This window comes from Terrapene carolina, unplaced genomic scaffold (assembly GCF_002925995.2).
Source record: "Terrapene carolina triunguis isolate 2854851 unplaced genomic scaffold, T_m_triunguis-2.0 Scaffold210, whole genome shotgun sequence".
Taxonomy (NCBI): domain Eukaryota; kingdom Metazoa; phylum Chordata; order Testudines; family Emydidae; genus Terrapene; species Terrapene triunguis.
Genome location: NW_020664561.1, coordinates 26,145,528 through 26,170,728, shown reverse-complemented (window position 1 = coordinate 26,170,728; position 25,201 = coordinate 26,145,528). Strand labels below are relative to the sequence as shown.

At 40.5% G+C, this 25,201-nt stretch overlaps 1 protein-coding gene across 1 annotated transcript in view; it reads right to left on the bottom strand.

Annotated features, from left to right (window-relative positions):
* LOC113405044 (nuclear receptor subfamily 5 group A member 2-like) overlaps positions 1–25,201 on the bottom strand; it is a 127,646-nt gene that overhangs the window by 94,511 nt on the left and 7,934 nt on the right. Inside the window, exons 2-5 of the mRNA XM_026655593.1 lie at positions 20,132–20,269; positions 16,270–16,388; positions 14,818–14,959; positions 11,398–12,044 (exon numbers count right to left, since the gene is read on the bottom strand). Of these exons, the coding sequence (XP_026511378.1) occupies positions 11,398–12,044; positions 14,818–14,959; positions 16,270–16,388; positions 20,132–20,269 (1,046 nt within the window). The remainder of the gene's footprint in view (positions 1–11,397; positions 12,045–14,817; positions 14,960–16,269; positions 16,389–20,131; positions 20,270–25,201) is intronic.

Below are 25,201 nucleotides of genomic sequence, written 5' to 3'. Positions count from 1 at the left end.
TCTGTGCACTTGTGGTGTACAGAGTCCTTCCCCTGCCCCCTTTTGCAATGCATAAGATTGACCATATGCTGTGACCATCAGTGAAATGGAAATAGACTTGCTGTCAAACAGCTAGATTTGAGATTTTAATCTGTAAACTAGTTGCTGTTAGGGTAATGCATCCCTGAAATATATTGCTTTTGTTCAGCAAATAATTGATATTTTTTTTCTCATTTCAGGAAGAAGTCATTTCAACAACTAGGCCACAGTTCTGTACTCCCTTACTTAGGCAAAATTCCTATTGATGTCAATGGGGGTTTTGTCTGAGTGAGGGCTGCATGTCTATTTCTGTTCGACACACAAGGTATTGCAATCCTACATCCTGCTGCCAAGCTGAATTGACAGAGCAGTGCATCAAGAGACTATAAAGTACAAATTTAATGATAGTTTAAGAGTACTTTTAAAAAAAATTAGTCATTTTTGCAGAAGTACAAATGAAAGAGCCATTTCAAATGAATGTTACAATATGGAAAGCCCACAAGTAAGCAAAATGTATTCGAATTTAGTATTAACTCCTCTTCATTCTCTGAATATAAACGGTACTTACTTATAAACCTTAAAATCACTAGAACAAGGTAATTAGACGGGTTTTTCATTAGAAAATCAATCAGAAAACAAACAGGAAGTTAGAACATTCAATTCCCAAGAGCTTTCTTTTAACAAAAATATTTTTTACTATTTGGCTTTTTAAAAACTGCTCATACTAAAAGGTTCAGGGGAAAAGGGAATAATTAATAGAAGTGAGCAAATAATTGATTTTTCAGTTCAATGGCTGAACAGAAAAAAATCTGAAAAATAATTTGATTTGTTTTGAACTGAAACTAAATTTTTTAAAAGGTCTTTCTTGCCAAAACAAAACATATTTTTTTTGTTTGGGTCAAATGAAACATTTCCAATGTCGATTTGAAACAACATTTTGAAACTGAATGTTGATTCAAACCGATATATCATTTTGAAAATGTTATTTCAAAGCTAAATGTCAAATATCAATACAAAACATTTCAGTGTTTCCAACTTTTTTTTTCAGGTTTCTTTTCTGACCGAAACAAATTGTCAAATTCGACCCAAAGTCATGAATAGTTTTGGTGCTGCAGTAAATTAAATATTCACCAGAAGGTTTGCCTGATTTAGTAATTACATAGCCATGTTATTCATCATACCTCACTGCAGGATTTGTCTTACACCTATGTTAACAGAACAACAAATTTGGACATAGTCATTGTATTAAGTGCTACTCTAAAGTTTGGCTGATTGTTTTGTGTTAATAGAGTTAACATTGGAAAAAATTACATAGACACTGTAAAGTCCACTCAGATATAAGTTAATTATCGAAACTATCACACCTCCACTTTGTGTAATGAAGCTATGATGGATTTCACATCAAAAGTGAAACTTGCTCTGTGGAGGTTGTTTTTGCTCCTGAGAAAATAGGTAGAGTAGTTAGCACGAAAAATAATTAAGCAGCTGAATTCACTTTCCACTGCATGACTTTACCTCCTGCTTGAGTTTGCAAGTAAAGCTGGCAATAATTTGAATGCTCAGAAATTGAGGCTGGGTAATGGAGCAAAGCTTGATGGATTCAATAAATGCCCAAAATAATTTAAAAAATCTAGGGGTCAGATCTTTGGCTAGTGTAAAATGGTATAGCTTCAGTGAAATAAATGGACTCATGCCATTTATGGACTAGTAAATGGACCCCAATGAATGATCTGCCCCCTAATTTATATTGACTTAAACTAAGAAATTCAGTCTACATCTTTGTTCCTTCCTGCCTGTGGGGCTTAAACTGATTTTTATAGTGCAATCTTAAAATCAAAGATGGAAAAGACATAGTAAGTCATCTAGTTCACTCCTCTGCATATGTTGAATGGTTCTCTATAGTATACAGCTGTATACTTTGTGCAGACCAGTTTTAAATTACTCAAGCAATAGGACTTTCACTGCTTCCCCTGAGAGACTATTGCGCAGTTTGATAGCTCTTGTCATTAGGGAATGTTTCTTGACAGTCAACCTAAATTTTCCATTTCTTAGTATCACTCTATTACTCCTACTGCAGTTAGAACACAGTTCTTCACTGTCCTTGGTGTTTGCTTCATTCAGATACAGCACTTCTATGTGCTTATATGGTTCCCGAGGTGGTGGTTTGACCAAACTCTGCATATGCAGTTCTTTTAATCTATCTTTAAAGTCAGTTTCTCCAATCTCAGTTACTACTGCCACTCTTCTCATAGTTCCCTCCAGTTTGTCAATATTTTTCTGCCCCATGAATTTAATGCATTATTCTAGGGGTTGCCTCCAAACTGTATATTAGTATACAGAAAGATAATCATCTCCCTACTCTGTAACAACATGTTACCTCTACATATGAAGCATAAAATCACATTGGCTAGTACCAAAGGAGCGAAATCCCCACTCCTTTGAACTTAGTAAGAGTTTTGCCATTGGCATCTATGAGGCCAAGATTTTACCTTAGGTGTAGCAGTTTCTAGGTGCAATGGGTTAAATTAAAGATGCCCTTAAATCTATATCTCCTTGATAGAACTGGATGAGAAAACTTTCAATGTAACTGAAAACAGCCTCCCCTCCCCCCCAAAAATTCTTTTCATTGTTTGCAAAAAGCAGGGCATTTTGGTCTCACATAGAACTTTGCAAAGATGAAAGGAATTTTTTACAAGGAGAAACCTTCCACCATGAAACTAACATTCCTCTGTGACTGGACAAATCTGTGATTTTTCCCCGGGACTGGAATTTCTTCCTTTTTTCACGGTTATAAAAGTTGTGTCATTTAACAGAGAATGAAATTGCACCCTACATCAGCACAGCAAATAATAGTCCAAATAATAGTCTGGAAGATTGTGGACCATATCATATCCTTCTCTAGCAGCACCCAGTGCAAGGGGCATGGAGGTGGTGAGTGCTGCCTCTGTGGCACACCCCAACATCTGTGTGTGAAGTGGGACAGGCGGTGGGTGCAGAAGTTGTTATGTCTCCCTACCCCCCCTATGGTTCTTTAGTAGATAACTTGATGCTGATCTAGTCAGCATCAAACTTAATGCAGTTTTCCACCTCCATGAGGAGGAACATTCTCCAGCTGGGAGAATCTGGGTTGAGCAACCAGTACAGAAGCGGTAGAATGTACCCTTGAGGGGAGTACCATTCTCTCCTCAATTTTACTCAATGGAGCAGATTTTCAAAGGTATTTGGAAGCCTAAAGATGAAGAGAGATGCTACTGGGATTTTTCAGAAGCATCTAAGCAGGCTCGATAAAAACAAAGGAAACTAGGCACCTAACCTGCCTACCTGTTTTTGAAAACTGTACTAGGTGCCGATCTGCATCTTTAGGCACCTAAATACCTTTGAAAATCTGGCCCAATATTCATTGCAGCCCACTTTCTGATCAAGGGCCCAATCCTTGCTTGGATTGACTTTAATATTGTTTTTGCTTGACCAAAGCCTACAGAATGAGGTCCCTAAAGAGCAGCATCTTTTCATTCTAATCTGGATGGGTAAACATCTCCCATGTAACAGTTCAAAGTTCAGTGCAAATAGTTGCCTTGAGCTTCTGATTTTGCACCTCAGTTTTGAAAGGGAAAGTTAAACAAATGGAAATTCCTTTACATGTCATGTTTCCAGCTAATTGCTGTACTGCATGCCTTTGCTTATCACATCAGACCCTAGTTCTAGGGTGGACTGGATGCCTCATGGCATCATCAGTAGCTCAAGTCCTGCTCAGTTCATAAATGACTAAACATCATTATCACCTGTTGGCTATTCACTAAGGTAGGTTGGTGAGTCTGTCTACTCTAGTAGAAAGTGTCTACCTCAAACATACCCCATTAAGTGGCGTGTTTGTGGGCTGCCTCAGCACAAGCCCTGCAGTAATTGGGCATGGAAGATCAGCTTTCTTATCACCCCAAGAAGGCTTGGGATCAGGACTGAATATAGTGTTCAAGAAGGATGTCAGAATGACGGCCCTAGATACTGAAATCCTGTATTTACCCTTAGAACAGATACAGCAAAGACAGTGGCAAAGTAAACTTCCACACACACCGCACTGACTGAGAAGGCTCACCTGTAGATGGTGTGTGTAGCTTAGTCTCCATGCTCCATCAATCCTTGTCCTCTCTCGAGGCTTTTCCTTTTGTAATATTGATTTTACCACTGCCTTCCAAGTCTTCTCAGATAAAAATGTCAGTATGAACAATTGTTTTTCATCAAAGAACACTCAGCGTTTGTCAATGTAAAGTTTTTTTTAAATGAGTAATTCTTTTGGTTGTACAAGAGTAATACTTTCAGCCAATATTTCTTCCACACAATTTGAGAAACAGACTAAGAATGAAGGCAATTCCTATTTCCATATCATGGAATACATTTCCTAAGCTTGACCAGAAATCCACGACTATACATGACAGCATGTTAACTAGCTAATATAACCATTGATACTAAGGGAAATCCTGAACCTAAATGTTTTAAACAGCAGAACTGTTCTCTCCTTATTTGCTCTGGAAGATCCCTGATTGAAAGAACACTGCAAAAGATTCCTTTCATCAGCTCTGTTAGTTACATTTCCTGCTTTGATAAATGTAAGTACAAGAAAAATCTAAAGCACTTCAAGCTACCCAGTTGCATTTGATTAGTTAGGCTGAATAATGTAACAGTCTTTCAGCACCCAAAGGAAAACTTTTTGAGTTCTACTGCTAATATTTTTCTCCACAAACAAATATAGATTTCCTACTCTATATAATTATCTTATAAGAGATAACTTAATATTTCCTGAAGTTCTGTAATTCAATTCTCTTTTTTTATGGGTTCTGTTTTGGGATGTTTGATTTATTTGTTTGGAATTAGAAATTTGGAATTAAAGGTGATGTATGAAGTATTGTCTGTAACGTTTTTCGATGGAAGATGTAGCCCAGTAATTTTGTTGATTCTGTGCACACTATACTTTGTACCACATTTAGAACCCATTTTAGTTTCTGCTAACTGTTGTACTGATGGTGAGCATGGGATCTAAATTTATTTAAATGGCTTTTGCCCAATGGCCATCTGTCTCTGCTACCAGGGTAAACAAATTTCAAAGTGTTTATATAGCAGAAGTAGCAGAGTAGACTGGGTCCTATGGAACATAAATTGTCAAACCATTGTTTCTTAGAGAATTTAAAACCGCAGAAGAAATATAATTTAAATCAAAGGGCCAAATGCAGTTTTGGTGCAAGTGTGGGCATCTTCACTGACTTAGATGAAATTAGACCCACTTACAGCAAGGAGGATTCTGGCTCTGAACTGATACGGTCAGAAATCACTGGATTGTCCGACTCAGTCTACAAACTCTGGATCCATGGTTGTGCAGGAATAAAGGGCACAGTATTCTTAACCCAGCTCTGCGCTGCCCTGACCAACCCTGAAGACAGTAAATATATTAGAAAATGGACTAGCACCTTCTCCAATGGTGCAAAGCCACTTACGGGGAGGCCCTCCATAAATCTGGTTTTCCCTTTTCCCCTGCACAGGAGAAACAAAGGCTCCTGTAGCCCCAGGTGAGCATTAACTCCAATGGAGTTGCCACACAAAAGTTGAAGTCCAAAAACATCATTGCTAGAGGGGTTAACTAAGAAAGCAGCTTCTGGACAGCCCTCTTGGGGGTCTCTCCTGTACCAGCCAGGAGGGGAGAAAAGAACTTTGCCCTAATAAATGTGTCCTCTCAATGTGTTTTAAAACTGGGTATGTTCAAGATACTCATTCCAATTTTAAATTGCATGCTCACCTTGTAAGGATCTCACTTCCTCACTATTATCCTGTCTTGACTACATTACCAAATTGTCATCAACATAATAAAAATGATCATCTTAATGACAAAGAGGTATGGGTGAGGGTGGAGGGGGAGGGGGGACTTACCCTATTGTGACAACAATACATAGATTAAACTCTTCTCAGATCAGCCCCTACTCCTCAAAGGTCAGTTAAATGACATATTAATATCATTTCTTTCCAGCAATTTAATGAAGGAAAAGCAGTGTAAAACAGGAGAAAATGGGGCAATACTTGAAGTTGCAAAAGTGACAAAGAGGAGCGCCCTGGACAAGGAGAGGGGATTTATGTAAATATGGCTTTGTCTACTTTGTGTAAGCATGGTTTACATGCCAGAATCCTCCTTGCTGTAAGTGGGTGTAATTTCATCTAAGTCAGGGAAGCTGCCCACACTTGCAGCCACTTGCTAAATACCTCACAACACATTAAATGGTAGGAGCCGTTGTCTGGCTTATAGGAAAAATGTGCAACTTGTGGAGCTGGGGGACTACCTAGGTCCACCCTGGTGCAGGAAAATCCCTGTCTAACCTGGACCAGGCAGAGCTGCACCAACCCTCCCCCCGCACATACCCCCTTCCCCCCAGAAGTAGTTAAATGCCATGATCTGCTGTGGTCATTATGCTAGTTACTCCTTTCTCAAAGGGCTGGGAAGGACTTTTTCCCTCACTGCCAGATTGGCCAAGGCAAGGTGGGTTGTTTTCTTCTTCCCACAGCAGGATGGGGGCTTAGTTGGGGTGGACATGAAACAGAGGTTAGGCTATAATGTCACAACTCATTATGTAAACATGAGGCGGATGTCCACTGCAGGTACTCCATAGGGAAGAGATACAGTGTTTAGATAACATGGATTGGCAAAGAATTTAAAGGAGATATTCTTTAAAGGAGAGGAAACGGGTTTTGGGACTCCTATGACTGGTACAGCTGGCAGCCAACCCCTCCTCCTTTATAGCCCCCCCCCTCAACTCTTTTTTGAGGTGGGTGGGGGGGCCCAGCAGCAGGTTGTCTGGGGACCAGAATGAGTAAAGGGGGGGGGCTGACATCACCCCCCTAACCTTTAGTATATGTAAATGATTATGGGATTACCTGTGCTGTATACTTTTACATGCTGGGTACTCCCTAACATTTAGGAATAAAGTTGCAGCCTAATTAAACCACATCCAGTGCCTCCTGTCCTTCTGGCATAGCTGGATAATGGGATTTTGTGTCCATATAGTATTTTGACCTATAATATCCACTCTCCAAATTATTGGAAGAAGTTGAGATAAACATTACATCCTTGCCTTTTAGGTACTACCAACCTCAGTTAATTTTTGGAGCCCAGGGCCCTTGCTACTTTCCTGGATATTATGCCACAGCATAATCAAGATGAAAGCAATTTAATAGCTACTGGCTCATGGAAGTGTTATTGTCTTCCTGAGTTATGCAGCAACAGAGGCTGTTCCCCATTATGGAGCGGGGAATACGTTAGCTTTGATAGCAGTTGGTGAATTCTTCTGTGGTTGACTAATATTTTGATCAGGGAAGATGGAGGCCACTGGAACTTTCTGTATCCAGTCTTGGGGCCATGCAGTCTTTGGACCAAAGAAACTTTTGCAATGTTTTCTTTTTAGCCTTGCAAAGACCTTTCTCCTGGATAGCACAGCCTGCTACACAGCCATCATCTAGGGCTACACACAAGATTTATTTATGTTTGAGATATTAGCAAGATGTTGAAATCAAAGTTTCCAGACTCCAGCTAGTCACTTGGAGCTAGATTTTGACATCCATATTCCCTGATGCATAGTACTTTACTTCACGAGTGGTTCCATTAATTTCAGATAGGACAACTTTCAGAATAAGGTGCCACTCATTGTAAAACTGGCAGAATCTGGCCCTTAATAAGTAAGATTAAAAGTCTTAAAATATTACATTTTCTTAATATCATTTCACTACCAAGCTTGAAAAGTATTTGTTATGCATGCTTTATAGCTCATTGCCGCAAATGATAATGAACATCATTTGAAGACTCTAATGACTCCCTTCTCTCTTTCTCCAACATGAAAAGGATGATCCCCAAAATTTAACTCATGCATGGATTGAAAAGATCTTTAACTTCATTCCTAAGATCTGAAGAGTCCAGTACAATGCAAAGAGTGTGCTACAATATATCATTTAACTGACCTTTGAGGAGCAGGGTCCAAAATGAGGAGTTTAATCTATGTATTATTGTCACAACAGGGTAAGTCTCTCTCACTCTCTCTTTTTTTCCTGATGTGAGTCTACTACTCTAGTGGTAGGTATTTCCTGTTGTATATATGTCATGGACAACAAAAGAGATGTTGGTATTTTGATAGAACAGATACACTCAGAGGAAGATGATCATGGATAAACTGAATGGAAATTTCAAGACATAACCAATTTGAAAGTAAATATGCATTTATTATCATGTGAGGTGATTTTAAAATAATAATTATAAAGGGAAAACTTAAAATAATGAACAAACTTCAGTGCCATTTCCCCAAGGATGAGCTAAGACAGCAATTTGTCATCATGTCTCCTTTTCAGTCCCCTGAGTTAAAGGATATTTAAGCTTTCTGGCTCCAAATCGGTAGGGTTGGGACAAAAGAAAAGGTTCCCTCTTTCTCGTGCATCGAAGAGATGAGCATGTAACAATGGGTTTGGAAGGAACTGAATGGCTTGCTAACAATCTGTTTAGTAATTTACATCCATTTGTGTAAGATGTGATCTATATGCATCGGATCATTATAAATTTGTTACTAGCCACTATTTATGCAGATTTTTTTGTTTCATCATTTGTGATTCACTCATCCAAGGGAAACTCTTATTCCCAGACCTCTTTTTATGCACCTGTCTAACCTGCAATGGATCTTCAAGATTCATACTTTAAACTTGGAGAAGTAGGAATAATAAGAGAGACATTTTCTCGCTCTTATACATACTTCTCATGCTTCTCAGCTGTGAGTATTGATCTGAATCAGTTGAGAATGGCAAGACTAGGGCTAGTTCATTTGGCAATCTAGTCCCTTTTTCCCCACAAGTGCCTCCCACTGCCATACTGCACTTGAGTTCTCCAAATCATATCCACAGACCAAATATGCTTCCTTCAGTATTCATGCTCTGTGGAGCATTCTGAGATGTCTGCTCCTCTTGCACTGACCAGGAGTGGACACCTGAAACTGATGCAAGAGGTGATAGGGAGGGGGGATCTGGGAAGGAATCCACAGTCAGATAGGGATATAAGTCCTGCTATAGTGATGTTTCTCTCATCTTCTTCTAGCAGCAAAGGGATATGCTGTTGTCTTTCACTCTAGGACCTGATCCAGTGAAGTGCTGTGCACCTACAACTCCCACTGAAGTCACTGGGAGTTGAACATGCTCAACATTTTGCAGGACCTGGGCCATAAAATCCATCAGGTGTGGAGTGATTTCCTATATGTGCTGGTGTGCTTCATTATCTTGTGATTTTCCAGGGATGCTCTGTGGTTTAGTAGCTCATTGTCCAAGAGGAAGATCTCTGTCAGCAGATATTAAACTGTCTGAAGTATAAGGTCCTATGATGTAAAAGGTACAAATATTAAGATGAAAAAAGTGCCTTTAAAAAGCCTATTTAAAAAAATCTGCTTGCTGGATACAGAATGTACATAGTCCCCATACTTTTATAGTCTGGAAAAGTTGGTTCTCTCTTGTATGGAACAAGTTCCTGCATCTTGTGTGGTTACTATAGTGGATGGAAGGGATAAAGAGACTCTATAAGTCTGATGCTGGAGGTAATGGCTGTCTCCTATAACTGTCCTCACTACAGCCATCTGAGTGGTTAGTCTTCATACGCACTGGGTTTTGGGATAACAAAAGATGAATGTTTAAGGAACATCTGTTAAAGATGTTTTCAGATTATCATTTTATAACTCCATAATAATTTTAGGCCAAGTCCTGCCATTTTTACTCACATTGAGTAGTATCTTACTCTGTGAATAGTCTCAGTGATTTCAGTGGGTATTCCTCAATGTAAGAGCAGCAGGGTCTGGTCCTTTATAAATAAACTTGACTTTTAGGAAATGGTTTGCTAAAAGTTTATTGTTTCTACATTTTATAGAAACTTAAAATTATTTAAAACAGAGCATATGGCTTATTATAAAATCTTAAATAATTTATATTTGCAAATAAATCAGATGAAATTAGACATTTATTTTCCCTTTTTAAATCACCTTCCCTCTAAATGACTTTCCTCATCATTCAGGCTGAGTATGCAGTGCTCCTGTAGCCACCCTCATGAATGGAGTGGGAACAGACATCTGAGGTCAGAGTCACCCATACTCCAGTTGCCTGGGTAGCACAATGAGGTTCCCTTAGCTTCCTTTGAACTGGTCTTCAAAGATCACTCCAAATGTGTCTTAGCATCATCATGCTTATAACAGCCAACAACTCTGATGCAGGTATTCTGTACCTGTGCCTTTTTTTAAGAGTCCCCCTTCAGTGCTCCTGATTCACAAGGGAGGTTTCAGTGCTCAGTGAAACTCTGCAGCAGCAGTTCTATTAGCATATTGTATTATCTTCCCTTGGCTACAGAGTAAGCCTGCAAGGAACCAATGACTGTCAAAAGGCTGGACAACAAATGAAGTTGAAGCAACAGCATCTCCCTGTGTAGCAGAAGGAAATGGAGAAACAGGCACTAGAGCAGGAATTTTCAGAGGTGGATTTCAATGTGTCTTCTCATTTGGGGACAGAAAGAGACCATTTGTTCATTCCAAAGCTATCCCCCTATTAAGCTAGTGGTTATAGAATGCTCTTGTTTACCCCCCGCAACACTCTGGGCCCAATGTTTGGCCCGTCCATCCCCAGTCCTCCTATGCCAGACCAATTGCACAATAGGGCCATAAAGCTGCCCTAACAAATCAACTGGGGAATCCCTTGATGTGAGGGAATTCCTGGCTATCATAGAGCTGTCATTCATGTGTGAGGGTGTGTTAGGGGTTCCAGCTGTTTAGTGCTCCAGCAAACCTTGGCCCAAGGAACAGCCTCTCTAAGGGGCTGTTGCAGCCAGCATGGGCTAAAGCAGTCCATTGGTACCTCTAGGATCAGGGGAGTGCAAAGGAGACCTTAAGCCACCTTTGCTTGCTCTTCATCAGGTCCTATGCTCCAGTAGTACACAGTAATTTTGGGGCTGTATATACATAAGTGTATAAAGTGTTTTTTTCCCCATATGTAACCACAATAACTGGACCAATTAGGTAAATGCTACCTATAGTGGTGTAACTTGCATACAATATACTCAATGGATGTATTCAGAAGAGTAAATGATTTGTGATCAGACGGAGAGAGAGAGAAAGAGAGGGAGATACATTAAATATAAAAAAGGCTGATTAGCACCCAGTCTTTCTGATATCCCACATAATAAGCTAAAATAGCAAAATCAATTGAAAGTTTATTCTCATTATAGTAAACCTACATGAAGCCAAAGTAAAGTAAGCAAGTGTGATGCATTTTAACAAAACAAATCATACTTTCTTGCTTAAAAACCTGTATCTAAAATAATATGAGCTTTTTACCTACCTTAAGTTCTCTAAAAAAGATGCTACTCCTTGCCCACTCAACAATGGAGAAGAGGGTTTGGTCAGCCATTTTACACATAAGCCCAAATGTGTTGAGCTTTTCATGTTTGCTTCTGTTAGCTTGCTCCTGCTGCAAATATGCCATGATCTTAGCCTGGACTTGTGGCTCATCTGGCTCGCACTTCAAGAGTTCCAATATCAGATGTGGAATACTTGCCGGTGAGCTTGTCTGATAACTATCCATGTATGAGTAGCCCATTATTGACTCTGGAGAGCTAGTGTAAGGGTCAGGGTACTCAGACTTGATAGCACGGCTTGGAAAGTGGCCATAGGTTTGGTAACCTTGTAGGCTGCCATGAGGCGGCATTGTCATGCTAATTGGAGAGGTTACAAAGGGACTTCTGTCATAGTCTGTAGGAGGCAAGGCAGTATGGTTCAGAGGTAGGCCTTTGGAAGCAGAGTGGATATTCTGGATTGCAGAGGATATTGTCAGGTCAGTGGGCATTGCTTGGATCACTTGAGTCATGGCTTCCAGTTTAAGTCCATTTGCTCGGATAAGAGCTTTCTTCTGCTGCTTCAGTGCCCTGTCTCTCTTGTACATTGGTCCAAATTTGTTTCGACCCCCACGCATTCGGTCAGCTCTCACAGCTGTTGGGGAAAAGAGAAGGAAGTAAGATATTCGTTAAAACTTAAGCAGATAACACTCGAGTTGAACACACGTTTAGGGAAGAGTGGCAAGACAGCAGCACTCCCTTACTTTACTTTGCTCAAAATAGCACGATGATTCCAAAAGGAAAAAAAAAAATCTTTTGATGTAATGAATTTTAATTGTCTTAGTTATCTATTGGACAAATCTTCTTAACATGTATGAACTCATTGTTTAGGTCATTTAAGATGTAATAATTAGGGACAAACACAGTGGTTGGCTGCAGAAATTTCACACATCATGAGATAACATGTGATTCCTGTTGAGATCTCATAATTTTTTTTAACTGCAACCCATGGTATCATTAGGAAAAAATGGCTTCTGTCCAGAACTCATCTGAGAAGTATCCTGAGGGCCATGTTATCTCATGATAATCATTCCATTACTGCATACCACCACTATACAAAAATTATCTGAAATGTAAGCTGTAAAATGCTCAATAGGCATAAAGGTGAATCTTGTTTCTTTAGCAAAAATTAAAGATTATTTCCTTTATGGTTTATGTATATTGTTGCAAATGTTTAAGGAACATTCCTCATTTTCTAGAGATGTTTTCAAATGGAATTTGAATAGGCATAGAGAAAGCTGCCCACTTGCCATACTCCACACAGAAGGTTGAACCGACTCAGAAACTATTGACAATGTTATAGCATGTAATATCTCTGGAATTAGAAATAATTAAAACAAATCTACTTCAACAGCTGCCTCAGGAATCATATTGGTGGTCTTTGTCACAGCAGTGTGTGTCACTATGGCATATATCTAATGGACTAGTGAGTAGTTCTCGCCAAGCCCACCTTGCCCAATGGCAATTAAATAGAAACAGGAACCTTTGACAGCTTGGTGACATGTTGAGACTGCTGAGATTGCTGGAGGTTAAGTTCTTGAGCTTTTTATCTTACACTAATCCTTAACATTAAAAATTTATTATGAATCCTAGGTACACAATACTGTAAATTATCATGAAGACTTTAACAATTAATGATTTTTGGTATAGACAGTAATTTATGAACTAGAATTCAAGTCCATATATCACTATCAGGGAAATACATATATAAATGTTACAGGCATTTACAATTATGAAAGCATGTGTTCTTCCAATTTTCCAGATAGAGAAAGAGAAGTTGTACAGATGTGACAGAAGGATATAAAGATAAATCTTTTATAGTCTCTCTCTCTCGGTTTTAGTTAATGCTGTAGTTAAGGCATTTTTTGCTGCTAACACTATCCCTTATGCAGGAAACTGAAAAGTCTTATAGAATATTTTGCTGATAAATGTAACATATATATTAGCATCCTTCTCAAAACATGCTGCACATTATAGGTCAAATTCCACCCTGAGATACTTTGATTTCAGTAGGAGTTGCACAAAAGTGAGTTGTATGTAATCATATGAGAACAGAATATGGCCCTGTATGATTATCTGTAATTAAAAACAGTTAGAAGTAGCAGTTAAGCAATATATTTTCAACCTGCTGATAAATGTCCATACTGACAAAAACATTCCAAATGACTTGTTATTTTACCACTAGTTTTCAGAGGGATATACTGCAACCCAAGATGTTCAGCTCAGTGTAATATACCAGTTTTATCTGTGCACTGTGGGCAAATGTAATGAGTGTTGTATTTACTAAATTGTGTGAGGCTGTCTGTATATTTGAATGCATATTTGCATTTATATCTACATATTTCCATTGTAATACTGGCATGATCCTGCAGTCTTAACTTAGGCAAAACTTATTCATTAGAATGAGAGTTTTGCATGAGTATAGAATGTTCAATTCTGATCCTGCATTTCTTACTCAGGCAAAATTCCCATTGACTGAAGAATCTGGGCCTAAGTGTAAATGATATGTTTAGAATGTGTTGTGCTGAAGTGTCAAGATTCTCTTACTAGCCTCTTGACAGTCATTTTGCATTCTGTTATTTCAATAGACTCTTGTAGTATTACCATTCTTCTCTGTGTGTGAATGATCTTTCTGAACTCTGAAAACCCACTCTAAAATCTCATATTTCCTTTAAATTTTTCAAGAAATCTCATTGTGAAAGTATACCTATTCATAATAGCTTTATGACATACTTTTAGAGATTATTTTACCCATATTTTAGCTCAATTCTTCAGTCACTCTGTGTACTGAACTCTCATTGATGTCAGTTGCAATTTTGCCTGAGGAAAGACTCTTAATTTTTCTTTATTTCACATTTTCTTTAAGATTGATATTGCAAAGCAAAACCACATCAAAACCAAAATACTATATAAAATATAAATTAAATAAAATCATGCCTGATACGAAAGACCAGAAATTAGTTGCAATTATTAATTCCCCGTTCTGAGAACTGATGATGTATTCTGTTTTAATTCTGAATTAATTCTGTTTGGTCTATAAAGTTTAAAAAGTAATTTCCATGCTATTCTTACTTTTTCATCCAGGTACTCTTAAATGCATCAAACTATGTATAAATCAAACGTTTTCAATTTTTTCTTGTGGTATTAACTAGCTTTAACTTATAATTGACTTGCTACTACTTATTAATAGATTAAAAATATCCCTTATTTAAAACATACAATAGCAGCATATAAGAAGTTACCAGCAAGTATTTTTAAATGGATATGGTAAATAATGTGCAACATAATTTGTATAAAACTGAAATTTATGTAATATTTTCAATAGTTTGTATAGATTATAAATATACAATAACAGTAATAATTCTTACCTTCTAACTTCATTCCAACACTTAGACATTTTTGAAATCGACAGTAAGGGCAACGCTTTCTCTGTGTTTTGTCAATCTGACAGTTCTGATTTTCTATACACGTGTACCTTTTGTTATTCTGGACTGTTCGTTTAAAGAATCCCTGTATGATAGACAAAGAGTCAGCCCATTTCACTTTAACAGTAGGTTTCAGCATTTTATTTTATGGAAATCATTGTCAGATACTTGTCATATACCACTCAAGCACTTATGAGGTTACATGGCTTATTTTAGATTTCAGCAAGATATACCCTGGAGAAAACTGCTAGACTATAGAGGAGTTTTTCTGGTATTAGTACTGCGTTTTTTGTAGACTTACGTCAAAGATTGGTGAGATTTGCCTGTACGCCACTGCATCCCTAACAATGGGACCATAAACACTGATGCTGACCAGTATCTCTTTTGTCTGCTCTTTAATATTTGTAAAATGACTGAAGTCTGCCTTTTTAAAGTAATCTTATATGGAATAAATTAGAACACTTGCAAAATGTAATAGAAACATAAGATACATCTGCTCTTTGTATATTGTTATAGTGTATATCAGAGGCATAATAAATATTTGACATTCATTGTCTAGATACAATTTTTTAAAAACAAAAATGCGATTTTCTAGGTTTATTCTGCTTGCCATACAGTGAAATGTTTAAAATTGCATTGTTCTGGTGTAGAGGGTAAGAGATTCTGCTTTTAGAAAACTGATTTAAATGGTTGTATATAACTTTAAAAGGTTTATTCATGACAAATTATTGAATTCACTTACAAGGCTCAACTATATTTAATACTTGGTTTAATTAGATATGGATTTAGTTTCCAACTATGTGCACAGGATAAATTACATGTGTGAATATTCTTTATTTAATATATTACAAGAAATTATTTGCTTGACTTTAATTGTGTACATGTCCAAGTAAATACTAAAATAAAATACTTTGTAGGAAAAATAAGCATGAAGTTGTGATGACAACAGAAATTTACATTTTTATATTGAAAGAGAAAAACTTTGGAACAGTGGCATTAGATTTTGTAAAGTTGAAATGTATTGAGGATACTAGTTTGTCACTTTATCCTACAGGAACAATAATACTCTAAATGTATATAAATCACCTAAAATCAATACTTAGGTCGCTTAGGACTGAAAGTCCTTCTACAGCTCTATCACTTCACAACAACAAAATATTTAAAAGCAGTGGACACAGCCATACAACAAAACAACCTAACTTGTTGTTTTTTTTCCATTTGGGCAAATGAGGTTTTTCAAAATTTTGGGTGTGAATCTAATCATAAATGGAATCAGAAAGAAGCCAAACTACGCACCCCTGTTTGTTTATTTTTACCAGCATTTATTTTCCTTTAACATTTTAAAATATTTTAAACCATTTTGATTTGTTTTCTATTAAGTAATGTGTACTAAACCTTGCAGCTTTCACAAGTGAGAAGTCCATAATGGTAACCAGACACTTTATCTCCACAAACTGGACACAGTTCTTCCAGGTCTTCATCATAAGAGTAATTTACCATTTTAAACTGAGACACTGGAAAAAACAGAAATAACACATTCAATGAGTATTTACATAAGTAGTTCAAAAATGCTTTCCTCAGCTCCAACTATCAGACATTAATTCTGACCTGAGGAAACAATTCATTAGAGAAACATCTTCTGCAAATTAAATAAAAAGACTTTTAAAAAAAATCAAAACAAACAAAACAAACCCACCACCACGACTCACACTGAAACATGGAATTTTTAATTCAACAGCAAAACAATATGAACTCTTCACAAGTAAACAAAAGTATAAACTTCAGAGTTTTGTGTTGTGAGAAAAAATTCTAGAGTTATTCAGAATTCCAGTGCTCTTAAACCATCTACAGTCCATTGAACCAGAAACTACATTAAATAATTTAATTTCACCATTTATCAGGAAAGTGCTTAAAAAGTCAGAACCAAAATTGACAAGGTTAAATCTCACTGATGTATGTAAACTAACATTAACTAGGTTTTCTTCCTTTAAAGTTTTGTTAAAATAATACCAATCTGTAAATATTTACTTTATCTAAACTTGAAACCCCCATAACCAGCACTCTCCTAGTGTGTTGAATGTAAATTACTTACAGTACAAAGTTAAAATGCTGTCCTGACACCCAAAACCCTGTATGCTTGATTCTGATCAGCAGCTCATCTTTAACAAAAGCTTGCTTCCTGTAATACCTAAATCGATCAGTTTTTATATTAAATGTTCAAATTGCTTATTTGTTCCCATTTTATTTACTTTTGTCTCCAAACATTTTTAACCCCCGGAAACTAGAAAACAGTAAAAAAGGAGACAAGCAGAAGGCACTGGGATTGTTTTTTTGGAGAGATGGGGTGGTAAAGTACCTAAACCTAATTAATTTTATATAATCGCCATGCTAAATTAAACCCAAATCAAACCACAACGATCCAGGATTAAGGTCCCAGGCGCAAGTAACCAACTTCCTCGGACAAAAGTAATCAGTGTTTGCGGGAGATCTAAAAGATGTACAGAATGTAAACAGGAAACGCTGCAGTTCTTATGCCCTGATTTTCCCAAATACCTCTGTGCAATTTAGACAAAACCTTGAAGGAAAAAACCTGTCTGTAGGAATCTAATGCGGCCTCTGCCACTCCGAGGAAAGGCGGAGGAGGAGCTGGGAGATGAGGGGGTACAAAAGAACCTGAATGAAAGAGAGAGAGAATTGATCTAGATTCCCGCCTCAACCAGCTCAGTCAGCAGGTCTGATTATCTCCCCCCCCCCCCAAAAAAACCCCACAACCCCTCACCGCAGAGCCAATTTCCTTCCCTTTTCCTGCTGCAAAATACACCAGGCAGCTGACGGTTTGTAATGTAATCAGTTATCTCTGTAAGGGGGTGATGGACACAGCAGCGGCAGAAGTTATGATTTTCTTCCCCTAGAATCAAACAGCTGTCACGTTTTTGAGTCATCTAAGCGAGTTACATCTAAGTAGTTGTATCAAGGGAGAGATCTCCCAGAAAGCGGCTGAGGATGCCTTGGAGTTAAGAGTCTCTGGGTTAAGAAAAAGATGTGCTAAGTCTTAAGTAACTAACAGCAGCCGTGTCCCCTAAGGAAAGAACCCCCTCAGGCTCTATGGGAACTAGAGAGGGAACTGGAGTGAAATTAACACGGCGTGAAATAGCCTAGGGAAAATATTTTCAGAACGACTTCTTCACGGTTTATGAATCAGGGCCAATCTGATCAGAGAGCAGAATGTGTGTTACACACTATGGCTCTCTCCAGCTACCATCCCCACGCTTGTTGATTTCTTTTATATACCTGACCTTAGGTGGACGATCCTTTAACTAACATTAAAGAGCCGATGAATTGAGTTTTCTGCTCACGGTATGCACCCAATAAATACATGCTGCCTGTGCTGCAGGGGCCGAAGCAAGAACAAAGTTCCCGGTTGTCACAAGAAAAAAATAAATGGACAAAGGGGTCAGTAGGGAAAACAAAGATTTTTTCCAAGCGCTGCCCGGGAGCGTTGCAGGACAACACAGTGTTGAGCGGGACACAGCCAAAGAAAAAGAAAGTCTGAATTACCCTGACACCCCCAACCCCCTTACAACTTCTGCGTCCCATTAGCCTCAAGATAGAAAAGGGCCCCCTGAAAACGACCAATTTAGGCTGAAACAAGCGACCGGTAGAGAAGTTTCTGCTAAAGGGTCGCCCAGAACCCTCAATCCTACCCGCTTCTAGAGTTGAGTAGCACATTGTGCTCAACTGGGGCTTTTCTACAGTGACCTAGGTGTCTCTGGCCAGCTAGCCCCGCCAGACACCTGGGACGATAGGACGTGGAGAATGATGGAGATGGGATACAGCCAATCCCCAGCACTTAGGGGATCCTCTCTGCTCCTCCATCTAGGGGAATGAATGGGGTGCAACTCCAGCGCTGTTGCCGAATCTCTCTGTGACATAGCGAAAGCCCCCTGCCTTTAGCATGGCAAATAAGAATCACCTTTAACTGAGCGCGGGAGCGAGCTGAGAATCACTGGTTCCAGTGCCACTAACAGCCACTTCCCTGAGACAGAGTTCAAATCTCCTGTCCCGAGCTCAAAATAAACGCAGGTTAAAGCGAAAGTCTCTGAGTTTCAGACAGAAAGTTTCCAGCTCCGCTCTGGAGTTAGGACTTTAAAAGATCCTTCCAGCTAAGCTATGGTACCCCAGCGACTCAGCTCCAGCGCCTGCATTCTCTGACCACCACGGAGTGAAATTCAGAGGCATAAATACACCGTCAGTTTCAGGACTTGCTGAAGCAAAGTTTCTCATCGCATCTGGTTGATCACCTGTGTTATTTGTACTGAAAGACAAGCTGCCCTTATTACCACTCTTACTCTCACACAAAGCCATAAATGCAATTAGCAAACCGACAGGAACAGCACAGAAAACGACCGCTAATAAAGCAGCAGAATGGCTAAAACCCTGCTTGGAAATTGTCCCCTGACAGCTGTGTATTTCGGATGCCTTCGAGGCTTCAGTCTCCAAGGCTTATTCCGTCGAGTCTATGCCAGGTAAAGTTGTAAAGAGGTGGCGAGGACTATTTCCAGAGCAGAGACAGAATCTGGGTCGTGCAAAGGGCGAGTATGGAATTGCTGCTGGGATTTTCCTGATGTTACCCCCTCGTTTGCTTGAGATAAACTTTGAGGCTCTTTCATGCGAGCCAGAATCTGGAGCTGCCTTTTTTTTTTAAATAAAACGCGTTTAAAATAGAGCCAGTGGGGTGGATATGTTTTCTTGCGAGCAGTCAAGAGCAAGGAAAATAAAGGGGACCTGCCAATCCCCGCTCTCATAGGCCCCATTCCCCCCTTAAAATACTAGGTTTCCCTTAACAGCTCACCCTGCGTCTGATGCTTTGCGGATACGACTGCACAGTGTCACGTCTCCCATGCACTTGGGGCAGACGGTAGATTCGGATAGTTACACTTAGCCCTCCCCATTGCTTTAGTGCTGAATTTCCGAAGGCTTTAACGCAGCTTTTAGTAACCCGGTTCTGGAAGTTCAGCAAAGTTCCCAATTGTCAGGCACAGCTGCCCGGGTCAGCCCAGAGCAGCCCGGCTCCAGCTGCCGGTGCCGCTAAGCCTTGCTGGCGAATTGGCAATCGCTTTAGAAACCTCCACAACCGATTGCTCAGGAGCCACCAACTTTTTATGGAGGTGCCCGGGAAGGGAGCCGCGGATCTCTGCCCCCGGGGCTCGGAGCCCTGCCCGGCAGGTACCGCAGGAGCAAGCGCCCATGTGCTTACCTTGCATGTTTTCCGGCATCTGCCCCTGCTCCCCATTCGCTCGGGCGAGTCCCAGGGCTTCCGTCTCCACTTTGGGCAGCATGACAAGGCGGCTGCGGGCCGGGATGGGGGCTCCGTGTCCGTCCGGGAGAGCGGCACCTGGGCACGGCAGCACAGATTTAGCTCGGAGAGGGGGCGAGCGGCGGCGGCGTCCACCCCCCACTCCGGCCCGTGCCCTGCGCGCCCCGCTGCTGCCCACACCTAGCGCTGCCGCCCGCTAGCGCCGCGCGCGTGGGGCGCTGGGGCTCGGCGCGCGCCAGGGGGCAGCCCGGGAGCCAGCGGCGCTGCTCCGGCGGAGAGCGGCAGCAGCCAGGCTGAGCGCCAGCCCGGGGAGCAGCGCTGCGGCGGGGCTGGTGCGCTGCTGGCCGGGTTCCCCGCCCCCCTCTTCCTCCTCCCCCCGGCCCGGCAGGGGCTCCCTCCAGCCGCGGCTCTCGCCCTGTCACAAGTGTGGAGTTGCGAAGTTCAGACCTTGCGGTCCTGCCTTGTTTACTCCACATGCACCGAGAAGAGGCACTTCCCAGCCGGCTGGGGCTGGGGGAGGGGGGCTGGGGAGATAGCGAGTGTGAGGGCTCTGGGGGGGCTGACACTGCCGCTCCAGCCAATGAGGAAGAGGCACAATCAGCAACCAACCCTTCCCCCTCCTCTAAAGCTCCCCCCAGTTACAGTTGTTAAATCATCCTGATATTACAGTGCTAGTAAAACAGGCACGGGCCGCCTAAGGGAGCGAGGTGCACCGGCCAGCAGCTTGCAAACATCCCTAGCAAGCCAGGTGATCTCTGCATCCAGGGGGAATAAGACATGAAGGTGCCGTGCAAGGAAGGAGACGGGCAATGCATTATTCCTGCTCCGTGGAAGGCAGGGCTAAGGGTTCTTCTTCAGTCATCGCAGGCTGTTTCCTGACTGTGCAGCCGCGCTCTTGCCTTACACTCTCACACAGCCATTGTGCGTGCACAGGGGGTGATGAGAGACGTTCTTGTCTATCCCGTTTTCACCCATCAGGGCTATTCCCCGCCCCACAGCAGGGACAGCTGGAGTTGAACTCTCTCCAGTAGAGAGTACGTTGTCTCACATGGTCCTAGGTTCGGCGTCTGTACATGGTGGTCTCAGGTGGGAAGCTATCACCCCCCCCACACACACACACACACTATTATAAAGGAATTGTGCATCTTTGCAAACACTACCTTGATCCCCCTTGTTTACATTTCCTTTTTACAGTCCCATGGAGACCTAATGGAGGTACGGTTGGGTTTTCTGTATTAATTCTACATTTTCTAGCGTCTTGTGAGATCTATCAAGACGAGCTACATAACTTAAATAAAGCAAATGCCCTAAAGAGCAATCTGTTAAACAACAGCCAACCTGCCGACTAAAAGTCCAGTAAATGGCATCAACTTAAACGTTACCAGAAAGACCTCGTTCAAATAGTATTTTCTAAATGCTATCATGTTTAATTCTCGGTGCCAGCTTTTGCAATCCCACAGTTATTGCAGCCATTCTCAGTCCATTCTAGTGAATGGGATTTCAAAGATTTTAATGTATTCTATTTGACTAGCACGAGGAGCAGAAATATTTCAATCAAAACTCACCGTCCATTAGTCGAGGTAACAATATTACTGTGATATTCGAATTAGTTGTATTAACATATATCTATTTTGTTGACATTAGATGAGCAAGCATTATTTTCATCTTCAAAATAATCAAAACCTCCTATATCTGACAGTTATGAATATTCTTCTTGTTAATCATGTTCACATTTATGGAACAATAGAAATATTTGGAAAATAAAAATCCTTTTGAACTGTAAGTAATACATGCTATTGACTATAATGGTGTATGGAAAATAAAGGTTCATGACTGTTAATACAGATTCTATAAAATCTAATTATTGCTCTAACTTTATTAAACACTTTTGATGACCGAGCTGCTGATAAAAAAAAGTGGCAAAAAGGGTCATTTAAGAGCGATAACTGACTCTGTTGTGCTCTGTGCTTAGTTAGTTTAAACTTTTCCCATCAAGCAGTTAAAAGTAAAAATCTAAACTTAATTTACTGGAGATGTGGATATCTCCAAACGTCAGTGTTACTGCAAAATAGGTTTATTTCTTTCTCTCTTTCTTTCAGGACTTGCTATTCTCGGGATGGGTTAAATGTGGGGAGGGAATCAGACCTGTAAGTGTTGCAACTTAAAAATCTTGAAATAGCCAATTTGGGGAAAAAATCCTGCTCAATATTAACATAATTTCCAAAACTGGGATTTTATCTCTCAAATTCTCTTGTGAACAGGTTTTAAAAATAAATTGCGGCGCGGGTATCTTACTAGGGAGGGCTGTTTGAGTGTCCCCTGAAAGATGCCTTCCGCTCAGGGGAGCGGACGGATATGAGCTGAGACCATACAATCTTGGCGTTTGTAGATATATTATTTACTTATTTTTTTAAACCTATAGACTTTGCTTCTATAAAATTGTTGTGAGCTCAGGTTAAATGGGCTCAGCAGTTGTAATGCCATCAGAATAGAGGCAAAGGGTCACACAAGTGGATCTGATGTAAGTTGTTTTGGTTTGGCTATGGGTTAGAGGAGAACACTTTGGTCTTCCTGTCTCCGCACCAAAGAGGAGCAGATTGTAGCCCATGTAATGGATAAAAACACGGAGGTGCTTTGGAAGAGCAGGTCTGAGACAGAGAATTCTGATTTAGAGACATGTAACAGAATAGACTGAAGATGCTTCTCTCCCTACATGCCCACTGGTTCCAATGGGTGCAAAGTTAGCTACGTGTGTCCTATTTTAAAAGCACCTCGTTCTCTGTTAGAGAGATCTCTGCCCTGTCCCTCCCACCCCACCTTACCTCCCCGCAGGACATAAATTATGAAAGGCATAGCCTATGACAGTATTTACAACAGACCTTGGAAAGTTAGATTAATACGTATATACAGATCCTCAGTCCTACAGCTCTCTAAGGTTTCCCGGGCAAATAAGAAGGGTCGTTCTCTATCCCTCTCTGCCGTGTATTGTTCGGGGGAAAGTGATTTCATGTTGTTGTCCGATAAACTCGCAGCGAGACAATCCATTTAGTTTCTCTCACTCTTTCTGGTGAGTAAAGAAGATCAACGTTTTAGCCCACCAGGGCAAAAGCAGAAAAAGACCCTGCCAACCAGGACAGTATAGCTCAGTCTTGTAGCTCGTCATCTAGGACTAGGTTATGCATTGAAGTCAATGGGAGTTTTGAGCGTTCAAATCTACGCGGGGTTATGATCGAGCCCTTAATGTTCAGATTTCCCCCATTATTTATTTTCACACCAATACGAGCCAGTCTTCTTTCTGAAGATTCTATCTATGGCTTCATCTATCGCTCTCTATCTCTACTCCCCACAACCTTAGCACCCCTTATTTTGTTTAGAACAATTTCCCAGTGGTTTACTCCCACTCAGGTATATACAGAATTCACCCTCTAAATGACTCTTTAGTACTTAAGTCTCTGTTTAACTAGTACTTGTGGAGTTAATGTTACAGGCAGTATCACTCCACAGGGGCCTGACTTGGAAGGAGTTCAAATGGTACATTGCGAAGCTACTCCAGGAGTTATTAGTGTAGATGAAAATACTTTGGAGTGGTTATTACACATCTACATTTCTCCGAAGTAACACTTTAGGGCAGTAACCATTATAAATGATACCTGCTCCCTCGTGGCTTTGTTTAATTTAACATGGAGCTTTAGCTCTCACAATTGCCTTGAGCAACCTTAATTACCCTCTCTTCTAATCCCTTCGCCATTCCTTACCAAGTTCTCCAAACTTTTTATGTGACTTCTCTCCTGAGTTTGCCTGGCTTGTTCTGATGTAGCCTGAAGGTCTTGATTGACGCATGTAATTATAATAATAAAAGATGATGGCTTGGGGAGCCTCTAGCAGCCTTGATTAGCGCAAGGAGCACAGCCCTGGAATATTCATGTTTTCCCATTTAAATGTATGTACAAGTCCATTAAAAACACGGGTTGATTATTATCATTATTTTTTTAAATCGGGAACTTCCTCTGCTACTTTTTTTTCACAGTGCAGGGGTCCAAGTCGTGGTATTTCAAGGCCAGTTCCAATTCTTGGGAACTTGAAAGAGGCCCAAAGCTGGGCGCTCCTAAAGGCTTTCCAGCTAAGCAGGAACTTTTCGAACTTTGATGGGCGTTCCTGTGAGCAACAAATGCTAGGCTACCTTCTGCTTTGCGTCGGGTAAAGTGTCCTGCAGGGGAGAGGGTTTGCTTTATTTGACCACAAAGGCAGGCGGCTCTAGCAGAAGAAAACCCTTGAAAAGTTTGTGCGAAGGGAACTTTTCCCCCCAGATCCCATTGAGAAACAAATGAGAGCAAATTGTAACTTTGCTGTTGGGAAGTCTATATCCAAAGCCACACCAAGAGTCCTCTTGCTTCTATAGTAATGTTTAGGGTTAGCACTCTCTTTTTTGCCTCTGCTAAAAGTTCACATTGCAAAGATCAGCAGTGACAAACTGTGTCTGTAGATGGAAGGCAAAGAGCCACTATCGCGCAGCCTGTCCATAGTCCACTCACTGATACGTTCCCTCATAAAATACAGCAGAGGAGCCAGTGTCAACTTCGGAGAGCATGAAATGCAAGAGATCTCTTTACAATGGGAGCAATGCTCTTCCTGAACAATTCATGCGCTTTATACCTCATCTCCACGACCACATGCGCACACATTTCTTTTTCTTGCTTGCTTTCTGACAATCAGAATGTGAAGCATACCCACGTCTCTCAGACAGAGAAAGGGAAGAGTGACATGAAGTCACGGCAAGTCCCTTAAGAGAAAGAGCTGGTTGGTTTTCCCCCCCCATTCGACTGGAAGTGTTGTATTTAATACCCTGGGATTGACGAGCTAGAGATTGTTAGTGCTATAAGCCAAAACTCGCAGAAGGAGGCGTTAGAAAATAAACTGCCCGGTCTAGAGAAGTGAAAACCAAAACCACACCTTTCTGATCCGATGTAAAATTCAATGCACAGTGAGTCAGGCTGTAAAATATACGTCGCA